This window comes from Saccopteryx leptura, chromosome 1, assembly GCF_036850995.1.
Source record: "Saccopteryx leptura isolate mSacLep1 chromosome 1, mSacLep1_pri_phased_curated, whole genome shotgun sequence".
NCBI classification, from domain to species: Eukaryota; Metazoa; Chordata; class Mammalia; order Chiroptera; family Emballonuridae; genus Saccopteryx; species Saccopteryx leptura.
In genome coordinates this window covers 160,854,829-160,869,060 of record NC_089503.1, presented here as the reverse complement: position 1 = coordinate 160,869,060, position 14,232 = coordinate 160,854,829, and the positions used below count along the sequence as shown (strand labels likewise).

The window sequence follows — 14,232 nt, the reverse complement described above, 5'->3', positions numbered from 1 at the left end:
GGAGAGCTTTGGACTTTTAAAAATATGTATTTTTTTAGGTAAATATAAATATTTATGTTGATTTTTTTCTTTTTTGTTTTTGTTTTTTTAATTTTTTTAATTTTTTATTTTTATATATGGATTTTTTTTTTTTTTTTTTTTGGTATTTTTCTGAAGCTGGAAACGGGGAGAGACAGTCAGACAGACTCCCGCATGCGCCCGACCGGGATCCACCTGGCACGCCCACCAGGGGCGACGCTCTGCCCACCAGGGGGTGATGCTCTGCCGCGACCAGAGCCACTCTAGCGCCTGGGGCAGAAGCCAAGGAGCCATCCCCAGCGCCCGGGCCATCTTTGCTCCAATGGAGCCTTGGCTGCGGGATGGGAAGAGAGAGACAGAGAGGAAGGAGGGGGGGGTGGAGAAGCAAATGGGCGCCTCTCCTATGTGCCCTGGCCGGGAATCAAACCCGGGTCCCCCACATACCAGGCTGCCGCTCTACTGCTGAGCCAACCGGCCAGGGCCTATATATGGATATTTTTAATTCACATTTAAGATTATGAGATTCTCCTTTATTATTTTTTTCTTTAAGGCTAAAGAAAAAAGACCATTAAAAGTCTATCTTGAAATAACGTTATCTGCTTGATTATGTCAACAATTTATATACTGTCTAGCAAAGTTCATTTGTTTCTGTTTACTTTTAAATTTTTAACAATGTTTTTAGTAATAAAACAGTATTTAATTGTTTGTTTTTAACAACCAAAAATTTTTGAGGCATAATTTACATGCAAAAATATTCACTAATTTTGGCCCTGGCTGGTTGGCTCAGTGGTAGAGTGTCAGCCTGGCTTTCAAGAGTCCCAGGTTCGATTCCTGGCCAGGACACACAGGAGAAGCACCCATCTGCTTCTCCACCCCTCTCCCTCTACTTCCCCTCTGTCTCTTTCTTCCCTTCCCGCAGCCGAGGCTCCATTGGAGTAGAGTTGGCCCGGGCGCTGAGGATGGCTTTGTGGCCTCTGCCTCAGGCGCTAGAATGGCTCTGGTTGCAACAGAGCAATGCCCCAGCTGGGCAGAGCATCGCCCCCATGGTGGGCATGCCAGGTGGATCCCGGTCAGGCGCATGCGTGAGTCTGTCTGACTGCCTCCCCATTTCCAACTTTAGAAAAATACAAAAAAAAAAATTTACTAATTTTAGGTATGCAGTTTAATTTTAATAATTGTGTAACAGTGGTATAAACCTCCAGCACAAGCAAGATATAGAATGTCACCCTTAAAAGCTTTCTTGGGCCCTGGCCGGTTGGCTCAGTGGTAGAGCGTCGGCCTGGCGTGCGGGGGACCCGGGTTCGATTCCCGTCCAGGGCATATAGGAGAAGCGCCCATTTGCTTCTCCACACACCCCCCCCTCCTTCCTCTCTGTCTCTCTCTTCCCCTCCCACAGCCAAGGCTCCACTGGAGCAAAGATGGCCCCGGGCACTGGGGATGGCTCCTTGGCCTCTGCCCCAGGCGCTAGAGTGGCTCTGGTTGCTACAGAGCGACGCCCCGGAGGGGCAGAGCATCGCCCCCTGGTGGGCGTGCCGGGTGGATTCCGGTCGGGTGCATGCGGGAGTCTGTCTGTCTCTCCCTGTTTCCAGCTTCAGAAAAAAAAAAAAACAAAAAAACTTTCTTATGCCTCTTTATAGTGATCCCTTCACCCAGACCCTAGGAAACCACTGGTCTACATTTTGTCACTATAATTGTACCTTTTGTAAAACTTTATTTTTGTAAAATCATAGAGCATATAGTCTTTAGTGTTTGACTTCTCTTAATTAGGAGAATGTTACTAGTATATTAGTGTTTTATTCCTTTCTGTTGCTAAATGGTAACAGTAGCATCATAATTTCCTCACAAACTTATGGACTCTTGGGTTGTTTCCAGTTTGGGCTGTTATGATTATTGTTGCTGTGAATATTTATGTGCAAGTTGTGTGGATGTGTTTTCATATATCTAGTATAAATTCCTCTGCATGCCATTACTGGGTCATGTAAGTGAGAAACTACCAAAACTGCTTTTCCATAGTGGCTGCACCATTTGCATTTCCATCAGAAATGCCCCTGTTGCTCTACATCCCCAATACTTGTTATTGTCAGTCTTTTGAACTTCAGCCATTCTGGTGATGTGTAGCAGTGTGTTGCTTTAATTTTTTTTTATTTTTTTTTTACAGGGACACAGAGAGTCAGAGAGAGGGTTAGATAGGGACAGACAGACTGGAACGGAGAGAGATGAGAAGCATCAATCATCAGTTTTTTGCTGCGATACCTTAGTTGTTCATTGATTGCTTTCTCATATATGCCTTGACCACGGGCCTTCAGGAGACCGAGCAACTCCTTGCTCTAGCCAGAGACCTTGGGTCCAAGCCAGTGAGCATTTTTTATTTTGCTCAAGCCAGATGAGCTTGCGCTCAAGCTGGCAACCTCGGGGTCTCGAACCTTGGTTCTCGGCATCCCAGTCCAATGCTCTATCCACTGTGCAACCACCTGGTCAGGCGCTTTAAAATTTTTTTAAGATGCCTTCATGGTGTTCCCTTATGTTATTCAGCCTATGGTAATATCTTAGACTCCTTTCATAAATCACCTTTCATGTCAGGATTTTACATGACATATTTGGTATCACTTCCCTTCTAAATCAAATATCTACATTATCGACCCTTATGAACACCTTTATTATATTTATGTCAGCCATTCCAAAGGGGACATTGTAATTTGTAGAAGGCTTTGTTCCCATGTTTCATCTGATAATTAAATGTAGCTGTCAGAAATGTTATTATTTAGTATTAATAAAAAGAATGTAAGATAACATTCCTGTGTATTATTGGCAAGTGAGAAACAGAAGGATGACTAGATTATAATCTCGAAACCGTAGTAGTTTTTTTATATTCTTTATATCTTGACCCTCTAGTCATCTTTTGTCATTTAGTTATTCATTCAACTTTTTCTCCGTTCTTTCCTACTTGAGTTTCTGCCAACAGTTTAGTTTACCGATGACATTGTGGCTTTGTGATACAGTCATTACAGTAGCCAATTCCAATAACCCCGGTAGTCCATTCTCTATATCCTTCCTTGCTTCTCTTAGAATCTATGTATACATTGTTGTTATAACTGCTGAGTACTTATGTCTCTGTCACAAATATTTATTTTTTCATTTTTATAGCATTTACTTTTCAGTATAAGAAAAGTAATATAAGAAAGAAAACTCAAAAATATTTATATAAATATATGTGACAGACAACTTCCATTGTTAACAGATAGGGGCATCTAGGGACAGAGGCAGTGGTAAGGGGATAAGATCGTTCTTTTTCTGTTGCTCTCAGTAAAATCAGAAACAACAAGCAAAGTTATATGGGCTCATAGCGTGATCCTCAGAAAAAGCAGAAACAAGGTGCCTTAGAACTTCTGATCAAGCCCATTCTTTTTCTTTCTCCTTTTTTTGGTGATTGACTGATTGTCATTATGGGGTCGTATTAATGCTGTGAGCTGCAATTTATCCAAAATTATATGCTGGATAACATTAAATTAATGCTGTTAATTTATTAGTTTTGTTGTTTTGGTTTTGATTTTATCCTTGTGAAAGCATGGTAAGCCTAAGGCATTTTTTAATCTTTATGCAGTCTCACCGCACATACACAACAGTTAACTGTGAGATATGGATTTTTTATTTGATCTTGGTAATCATAATATATATGTATATCAAATCGTCATGTTGTAAGCTTTAACTAACTACAATATTTTGTGTTGCTTATTTATTGATAAAGCTGAAAAGTAAATGCTATAAAAATGAAAAAATAAATATTTGTGACAGAGACATAAGTACTCAGCAGTTATAACAACAATGTATACATAGATTCTAAGAGAAGCAAGGAAGGATATAGAGAATGGACTACCGGGGTTATTGGAATTGAGTCAGAAATAATTAGTGCACTTACTATTTCTCATGAGCTCATATACACACATTTTATTCCATCCAGTTTCAGATTTGTCTCATTTTTATTATTTTCATTGTGGGTCAGTTTCTTATAACATTGATTGTCAATTCATGGAATATGGTTTCCTAAGGAAACTTCCAAGTATTACATAAAATCGCTTCAAATACATGCACCAAACTCTGTTCGTTGACTAAATAATATTGTTAGTATGTGTATGTGAACACATACATACATATAACACACAGGTAGTGGTTTGGGCAGAAGTATTACTTGTAAGGATAGCAAATCTGTATCCAGAATAGATGTTTATTCCAATAATGGCCGAAAACTTTCCTTACAGGATGGAAGCAGTCCAGTATGATCAAACTGCCACCAGGTAGTTAGCTGATCACCCAGGGCATGGTTTCATATCAGGGACTCCATGTTGGTCTCTACTGCTGGCATATTGGGCACTCAGCAGTGGCCATAGCCAGGTTGGTCTTGAAGCGGAGAAGTCCAGCTGGCTGAGATCATGCATGACTTCCCTCCCTGGCACCACTGACAGTTTGTTCATGAGCCCATTAAGTGACAAAAGGAGTGGCTGATGTCCTTGGAGATGTTATCTACAGTACAGAACAGGTCATTCTCTTCACTTGATAATTCAACTCCTCCTCTGCCAAGGTCATCCTTTTGTGAACTAGCAACATTCAAGTAGAGAATCAACATTATGATTTTTTTGCCCATTCAGAGCTATTAATCCTCATGCCTCTTCCCCAGAGTTCCTTGTCACTGACTTTCCAATCATGTTCTTTCTAAGTCCCTGACCTTGTAGTCAAACCATTGGCCCTGACCCACGATTCAGCATATAATTACACATCTAGTCATTTCTTCAGAGGAAAGCAAACAACCAGGTGCACTGTTCAGAGTTCTATCCAGTGAGAGAATTTCTCTTCACCACTGTCCTTCAGGGATGTCCCAGAAAGGTGCAGTTTTGCAGCAGCTGTCCACTTTCAGGTGGTTCTTGCATATTGTGCAGACCCCTCCATAAACCAGGCCCAAGTCTTCTCTTCCTTTGTTAACTGATCATAAGGAACTTCCCATTAGGCTGCAGATGTATCCTTCAGGTCCTAAATGGTAGAACTAATCTGGGCAGTCTCTCCAGTAATGCAATATTGCTTTTGATATTCCTAGATAGATGTAGTTGTAGTGGCTTCTACTTGGCCTTTGCCCACTGTCACTTCACAAATCAAAAAGCCAAAATGGGAATTCTGCCATCTGCTGACATGATAACTTCTAAGAAACTAGGAATAACATATGACAGAATAAAATACAGAACCTAAAAATGAAAGTTATGCTAAGTGGGAGAATGTTAAAAGAGGTCTTATCAAATTCCAGAACAAAAAATATTCATGAAACATATCAAGGTGATTATAAAATGTGTATGGAAAAGCAAAGAGCTGTTACTTCTGAAAAATGCAGGAATACTGATTTGCCTTACCAAACATCGCAGTAATTACATTTTATGGTACTAAAGAAGAACTAACATCTACATTTCCAAAAAATTTAAGAGAAGGGAAGACAGGATCCTAAACTCATTTTAAGAATGTATGGTGACCCTGGCCTATTGGTTCAGTGGATAGAGCAACAGCTCAGTGTGTAGATGTTCCAGGTTTGATTCTCTGTCAAGGGACATATGAGAAGCAACCATCTGCTTCTCATCCTCTCCCTCTCCCCGTTCTCTCTCTCTTTCCCTCCCACAGCCACTGGCTCTATTGGTCCAAGTGTAAGCCTCAGGCTCTGAGGATAGCTTGGTTAGTCTGAGCATTAGCCCCAGACAGGAGTGAACAGGTGGATCCCAGTTGGAGCCCATGCGGGAGTCTATCTCCCCTCCTCTCACTTAAAAAATAAGTAAATAAATGTATGTACTAAGTAGATAAGTAGACTAATGGCACAGGGGAGGGAGCCCAGAAATAATCCTCCACATATATAGGATGTACTTACTACCAAACAGAAGTGACACTGCAGTGGGGAGAGGATTAGTGGGGAGAGGATTTTAAGTGAATAGGGCTGGGACAATTGGCTATCTATAGGAATTTTTTTTTTTTTTTTTTTAGTTGATTCCTGCTGCAACTCAATCAGTGCCATATACGTTAAAGAAAATCTTTAAAACTTTTAGGAGAAAATAATATGTGAATATATTTTCAAACTTTTGGAGGGAAGAATTTTTTAAACAAGTCACAAAAGCCATTAACCTTTAAAAGAGATTGTTAAATTTTACTGTTAATGTGAAGAACATTTAAAAATCAAAAGACATATTAAAGAAAGTAAAAATAGAGGTCACAAACTGAGAAAAGATACTTGACGTAAGTAACTGAGAAATGACCATTATTAAGAAGATATACAGAACTCCTCACTTACTTACCAATAGTAAGGGAAGAGTACTGAATAGGCATTTATGGAGGAAATGGTACATATGGCTTATATGGTGTTCACTCTCATTAGTAATACGGAAAATACACATCAAGACCACATTTTATACAATTGGCAAAAATAAAAAAGTCAGATGATAAATGATGCAGAAGAGATTAATTAAATTGTATATCTTAAACACTGTTACTAGTTGAGAAAATATTACAACCAATTTTTTTAAATAGCATTATTTCATAAAGTTGAAAGTTCATATGTCCGATGACCTAGCAATTATGCTGCGATGTATACTATATCCAGTAGAATCTTGCCAGAAGAAAAATGAAAGAGTGTTCATTGTATCACTAAAATTGTAGTTAACCTGACTTCAGAAGAATGGATAAATGAATTGCAGTATGACACACAATGGCCTGTTGTAAAGTAGTGAAAACAGGTAAAATGCAGTTGGATTACAGTTAGTGATACAATGTTGAATGAGAAAGGCAAAAAGGTGTAGATTACATCCAGTATGGCACCTTTTACAAAGTTGAGAATCAATCAAGACTATAAATGGTATACAGCTTAGCCAAGTTTTTAAAGCAAAGAAATGGCAAAATTCCTCATTTTGGTTACCTTGAAAGTGAAACAGAAAGATGGCACAAGAGAAGGTGTACATTGGGAAATATAAATTATTGGAAATATTCTTGTTCTTGAGTTAGGCTCACAGTGGATCATTAAGTAAATGATGGGGCACATACCAGTATTGATGGCGTGTCATGAACCACTTTTTTTTTTTTAAAGATTTTGATTGATTTTACAGAGAGGGGCGGAGCAAGAAATATCAACTCATAGTTGCTTCACTTTAGTTGTTTCTTGCTTGAGATATGGGCCTTGACAGGGCAAGCCCAGGATTTCGAACTGGCAATCTCAGTGTACTAGGTCAATGCTCAGTCCACAGCCTTACCACAGGCCAGGCCATAATTTATGATTAATACTTTGTGTATACTTGATGTCTTGGAGAAGAAAATGTAAAAATCAGGGATGAGAGGATTGTTTTATACTCCTGGCTGAAAAAGACCAGACCAGCATGTAATTTTAATAGCTGCTTAAGGAATTAAGTTATGGAGTAGGACAAAGAGAATTGCTGTTCAGAGTTGAAACTGGGTAAATTGAAGTCTTCTGCTTTCATTTACTTTGTTAAGTTTGATGTGAGTTCAGCATGTGTTATGTTACTCTGATTGCTATTAGTTGGTTTAGTCATCATGCATCTTAAAGTGTGCTTTCTAGCCCTAAGCACATGTGTTGTTTTTTTTAATTAATTTGAATTTTTACTTAATTTTAATGCCCCAGTTATATTAGCCACATTTTAAGTGTTGAGTAGCTGCATGTGGCTCAGGGTAGCCATATTGGAGAGCACAGATGTAGAACATTTCCATCATTATAGGAAGTCTCATTGGAAAGTATGGAACTCTTCACAGAAATCAAATATACATTTCCATTTCTTTAGTATCCCCAGAATTGTATAAGCTAATCTTTATTAACAAAATAAATATGCCTCAGATGACTTTACCATTATCTACCTATGATTATAAAAGATTGGATTGGTTGGAATTTAGGGGGGGGACTGTTTCAGAGGGATTTTTTGCATATAATTAGACATCTCTTTCTTATCTCATTTTTCATAACACTTTTCGAACATTGTTTATTAATAACTTGGCAAAGGATAACACAGGAGAAATTAAGCCTTATGTTTTATCATTCCAAGATTTAAGGTGTAGTTCAGATATAGTTACATCTTTTACATAAAAGGTGTAATTAACCCATAATATAGGTTTTTGAGACATTAAAACTCTTGGAGTAATGAGGAATGGAATTATAATTCTTTAAAATGATGCAACTGACACTGAATGGTATTCTTAAAAGAAAGTCACCTTTCTCATTTCTCTCATATCCTACCTGAGGACCTACATATAGCAATTTAAATATTTCATACTAAAATTGTTTGAAAGTATTTAGAAATTACTGGTTTATAAGTTATTTTTAAACATTTGTTTTATATTTTTGTTTATTGCATTTTCAGTATTGTTAATAACAAATTGAAAAGCTTATTACTTATGGACACATTTAATGTGTTTTTATTATTATTATTATTGCCTAATGAATAATTATACTGGGATCTTTTTTTTTATATATATACATATATAGTTGTTGAAGTCCGAAGAGGATTCCTCATATAAACCTGTGAAGAAAGCTTGTACTCAACTTGTTGATAACCTAGTTGAGCACATTCTTAAATATGAGGAATCTCTAGCTGGTAAGACATTTTATATATTGGTCATTAAGTTGATTTTATAAGGTATTTTAAAATACTTTTGCACATTTCTCATTTTTGCCTCTGGCTCTGGCTTAGCCTAATAATGAACTACTTCACTTTTAAATGGAATCTGTTTTTTGTTTGATGTTGCAGCCTTGATTGTATTGTTAAGGTTGACTGAGATTATATAGAGCAGTATAATGAAAGCATAGGCCTCATAGCTTTCACATATCTTTCAATGGCATATAATTTTAGATGTCATAGTGAACAGAAATAAATTGCACTCATCCAAAAACTGGTTGATATCTTTTAAATCCTATAAAATTTTCTCTCAAAATGAAATTGTTTGAACTATTATAAAAGTTTTTAAAAGATTTCTAGTACATTTTTAATATCATTTATAGTTGTTATATAAAAATGTGCTTAATCTTGCTTGAGCTAGAAAACTTAATATTTTTAATTTTAAACTTCCTTAAGTAGTAATATTTTATATTATTTGTCAGTGACAAGTCTGAAATTATTAATCAAAGTATAAATAATTATATAAAACTATACAAGTCATAATTGATATCTATTGCTTAAAGCACACAAAATGACCATTACTTCCCATTGCCTGAGGTAGACTAAGGAGGAACAGTAGTCAGCCTCGGTCAGTCTCCAATGTCGGGGGCAAGTTGCCTCTTACCGAGGTACCTAAAGAAGTTGTTGATATCCTCTATATTTTTATGTAGTTTTTCTTTAATTTTTTTTTCATTTTCCATGTGTACCTCTTTTTCTTTTTATCTCCTTGTTCTGTTTTCCCTATCATAGATTTTAAGGGTGATACTGTTGTCTCTTAATATTAAAAATTTCTAATCTCCTCCAAAAACTAATTTGCCATTATCCCATTGTATCTCCTAACTAGCAACATTTTCCTCTCACCTGAACAGTATTTTGTTTTTCTTTCTAATGTAGCACTGGTCCAGCCTCTTAATTTCCCACTCCCATCTTCTAACATTGTTCTACTACCGCAGCATCTCATTTTCCCAGTATTATTAAACACAGTATCACCTCAGCTAAATTTGTTTTGTTCCCTGTTGCTAACTTTCCCATATCCACTTTCATTCATTTGTAGATATAACCAACACATGTTTATCCCCAGAAGCCCGTCCCTACACTTCCCAAAGTTCATTCTACTCTTTAACTGCAGTCCTCCTCCCCTCAGGGTAGAACTTGCCTTCTGTCACACAGCCTCTTTGTCCTTTTTTCTTAATATATGTAATTTATAATGACAAAAAGTGAAGTGCAGGAAGTCTAGTATAACAAATGTTAACCAGTTATATTGAGGCATGTATAGAATCTGTTCAGGGGATAATACTGAGTAATTTCAATGATAGTCTGTATAATTTTCACTGCCTTGTCATATTCTAGTGTCTTATTTCTTGTTTGTCTTTCCAGACTCTGACAATAAAGGTGTGAACTCTGGAAGATTGGTAGCTTGCATAACCACTTTGTTCTTATTCAGCAAAATAAGACCCCAGCTCATGGTTAAACATGCCATGACTATGCAGCCATACCTTACCACTAAATGTAGTGTAAGTATAGAGCTGTCCTGTTTTTCTGTTTTGTATTAAATATGTACTAAGCATTTTAAACGTAGAATTCACATGCGTCATTCACACAAATATAAAGTTTTGTATAAATACAGTAGTCCACCGTATTTGTGGGGGACATGTTTCAAGAACACCAGTGGATGTCTGAAACAGCAGATAATACCAAACCCTGTTTACACTCTGCTTTCTCCTGTACCTGTATGAATCTCACTTAAAGGAAGCACTTTATGGCTTCTCTTTGGCATATCCGAATTGCCAGCATCACTGCTCTTGCACTTTAAGGCCATTATTAAGTAAATTAAGGGTTATTGGGAGAGTCGGTCTGATAAATCAAAATGACTACTAAGTGACTAATAGTGGGGGTCGGGAGTGTATATGTCATAGGAATGCCAAACAAAAGGAATGATTCATGTTCTGGGCAGGACAGCACAAGATTTCATCATGCTACTTAGAATGGCACACTGTTTAAAACTTATGTATTGTTTATTTCTGGAATTTTCTATTTAATGTTTTTGGGTTGCAGTTGACCCTGGGTAACTGAAAACGTGGAAAGTGAAACCACAGATAAGGGGGGCTTCTATAAGCCTACCTTATGTATGACAAATGCCCTTTTCAATTTTTTTTTATATCCTGTCCCCATCTATTCCTCCGAGTCTCAGATGAAGCAACCTGTAGTACCTTACATTCTTTACCCGTGTTTTTGTAATTGTAGACACAAATATATATGTGGTTGACAGGTTTTTTAAAAATCAGGTCATATTACACATTTCTTTTATTCACTTATCTCAAATCACCTGATACATATATCTAATTCGTTCTTTTAACTGTATCCAATAGTAGCCATCTTATAGATGTCCTATGGTTTATTTAACCATTTCTTATTTTTACAAGTATTTACATTGATTCCTATTGATTGCCCCTACAAATAATTCCTTAGTAAACATTTCTATTCGTAGACAGTTGACCCTTGAACAACCCAGGTTTGAACTGCATGGGTCTACTTATAGGTGGATTTTTTCCAATAAATAGTTGGTCCTTAGTTTCTGCAGATTTTGCATGTCTGTTTAACCAACCATGAATCTAAAGCAGTCTTTCCTCATTCCCAACTGCCATTGGTTGAATTCACAGATGTAAAGGACCAACTGTAGTTATGTTTTTAGAGAGTCACAAGCTCTTTGTAGGCATTCCCAGGGACGTGTTGCAGCGATAGGGATGGCAGCAGACGATGAGGTTACTTCCAGAGAGGCAGTCTGTTCTGGTTCACCATTATCACCCACTCCTTTGGCTGTTACCCATCAGTTGTCTTCTGGCCTCAGAGTATTCTTTATCAGACCCTAGGGCCCCTAGGCCCCTTCACTCACTACTTAGGTGGACCATCATCATACCTCCTACACAATGGGCATTGGCTTGCCTGGCTGTGTCATGTCCTTGTAGGCCATGGTATTGTGCAAGTCTAAAGGCATCACAAATGGTCGGCTCAACTACTCTGGTTCCTTGAGACTTTCCTCTTTGGGATAGCCTTCCTCTCCATCTTGATTGTTTACAGACCAGACTCCAAAAACAAACTTAAGAAGAGATCCAAATGCTTTCTCTCCACTTTGACCTTCAACCCACCTTTTCTGGGGGGTGCTGTGTTTATTCCATATTTCTATTTTCTGGAAATTTAAGACCCTCTAAGTTATTCATTATTTCATATGCTCTGTCTGAGCTTGAGTAGATACTAAGTTTTCAGCTTTCCAATTCTGCAGACTAACCTATTTGGCAGACAGATTCCAGATTCCTTTGAAGTCCTTGGCTGTGTTGGTGCTATCTCCCTATCATCTGGTTTAAGCCATGTACTAAGTTTGCTTGTACTACCTTTGCTCCCACCTTATGACTAACAATCTTACCCATACCACCTTCTTAGCTCTCCATTCCCAAGAATTTTCCCACCTTTCTGAACCAAGAAGTGACATGTCCTCAACACATCAATTCCACACTCATTAGCACCAGTGAGGCCAGCTCTTATCCTCTCAAGCTTCCATTTCTCACACTACCAAGAAAAATAAGGAAGGTAGGTTAAGCAAGTGCCTGGAGCCAGGCAGGCTGAGCAGTAGGCACTTAAGGACATGTTGACACCCAAGAAAAGAGAATAGGAGAATGCCTTTCCTGATCCTGCCAGCCAGAGTGAGCCTTCCTTCCCTCCACATGGCCCCTTGGGCACAGTGCTCTGTAGGGTGTAGGAGTCTGATGGCCACTGCTATATTACTCCTTCAAGTCAGGACCACATCTTAGCTTTATTTTTCCTGTGGCACCTGCCCCCTTTCCTTACACACAGGTGTTCTATCAGAGTTTATAGAACAATGGGGGCGGGGGACTTTGATTTCACTTTCTGGTATCATTCCAATTTTATGTGAAAGCTGCAGAACCCATTTAGTGTGCCCTTGTCTCAAAGAGAAGCACAAGACCATCTGTGACTGGTAGCACCACCTTTCTGTCGGCCCTCCGATGGGAAACCTGTACATTTTTCATACTTTCCTGTTCTTGGTCTCTTTCCCCAGACTCTGTAGATGTCTCTCTTCAGCTCTGGTGTATTCCAGCACAGATATTCCTGTTCTAAAGATGCTAGACCGTGGGTGACCATCTGCTGGTTACCGTCTCTCCCTCCCTCCACCTCATTATACCTCATTACCATTGACTAAGGCAGGAGGGTCATTGACTCTGTCACCTCCAGGAGCCGCAAGGATTCCGTTTGTTCTCTAGGAAAGAGGCCTGATTTTTCTTACATGTTATAGTAGGGCAGCAATTTTCAAGCTTCTTTCATCTTGTGGCACACATAAACTACTAAAATTCTGTGACACCAAAAAATATATCTTTTGATGATCTGACAAAAATATAGGTATAATTCTGATTCATTCACACAGATAGCTATTGTGTTGGCGGTGTCACTTTTATTTGACAGTCTAAAGCAGTGGTAGTCAATCTGGAACCTACTGCCCACAAGTGGGCGTTCCAGCTTTTATGGTGGGCAGTAGTGGAGCAACCAAAGTATAAATAAAAAGATAGATTTAACTATAGTAAGTTGTTTTATAAAGATTTATTCTGCCAAACTTAGCGAAAATCTGAGAAAGTACTTGGTAAGTAATTATTATTATATGCTTTAACTTGCTACAACTCTGCTTCATAAATTTTATAAAGTAAAGTTACTTCCCTACTTTATAAATCACCATTACTGTGGAACTGGTGGGCAGTTAGAAAATTTTACTACTAACAGAGTTACAAAAGTGGGCAGTAGGTATAAAAAGGTTGACTACCCCTGGTCTAAGGGAAAAGAGATCAGCTCCCTGACTAAATAGCCAGGTATGACGTGCTTTACCAATTTTCATAGCCCACTGGCTCACGTCGCTTGCCTGGGGGCATGCTGTGTGTTTTAAGCAGGCATTTATGAGAAGCAGCCCCCTTCCCTTCCCAAAAGTCCCTTGTAAAAGCATAGCCCAGAAAGATTATGGACTATGAATTGTTTCTCATGACGATCAAGTTCTACACATCTCAGTCTTTCCCTCTGTTCTCCTCTGATTAAGGGTTGCTCTTTGGTAAGGCAGAATACTTGAGAATTAAACATAATGGAAAACAGCTTGTTTTTTAAAAAGCATGGTCCTCTCCACGGGAAATAATGACAGTCAGTAGTCGTACTGGTGCCTGCCAAGAACAATGTGGTAGGTTACTGAATGAAATGGGTTAACTTGAATAAAATGCTCGAAATTGTCTCTCCAGCCAAATTTTTTTTAAAAGCTGTATGCAGATATTTTGGCACCCTGACCCCTGAGTTGTTCCAGGGTCAACTGTTCTTTTTCATTTTAGAGAGGGAGGCAGGGAGAGAGAGAAACAAGGATTTGTTGTTCCACTTATTTATGCATTCATTGATTAACTTTTGTATGTGCTCTGACTGGGGTTTGAACCTGCAACCTTGGTGAATCAGGATGATGCTCAAGCCAACTTAGCTTCCCAGTCAGGGCCTCAACTGTACT

At 38.4% G+C, this 14,232-nt stretch overlaps 1 protein-coding gene across 4 annotated transcripts in view; it reads left to right on the top strand.

Annotated features, from left to right (window-relative positions):
• The window catches only part of NIPBL (NIPBL cohesin loading factor), a 213,541-nt gene that overhangs the window by 178,402 nt on the left and 20,907 nt on the right, over nt 1–14,232 (top strand). For all 4 annotated transcript variants that reach the window (XM_066378945.1, XM_066378929.1, XM_066378937.1 and 1 more), the window contains exons 33-34: nt 8,525–8,633; nt 10,071–10,207. In XM_066378945.1, coding sequence (XP_066235042.1) covers nt 8,525–8,633; nt 10,071–10,207 — 246 coding nt within the window. The remainder of the gene's footprint in view (nt 1–8,524; nt 8,634–10,070; nt 10,208–14,232) is intronic.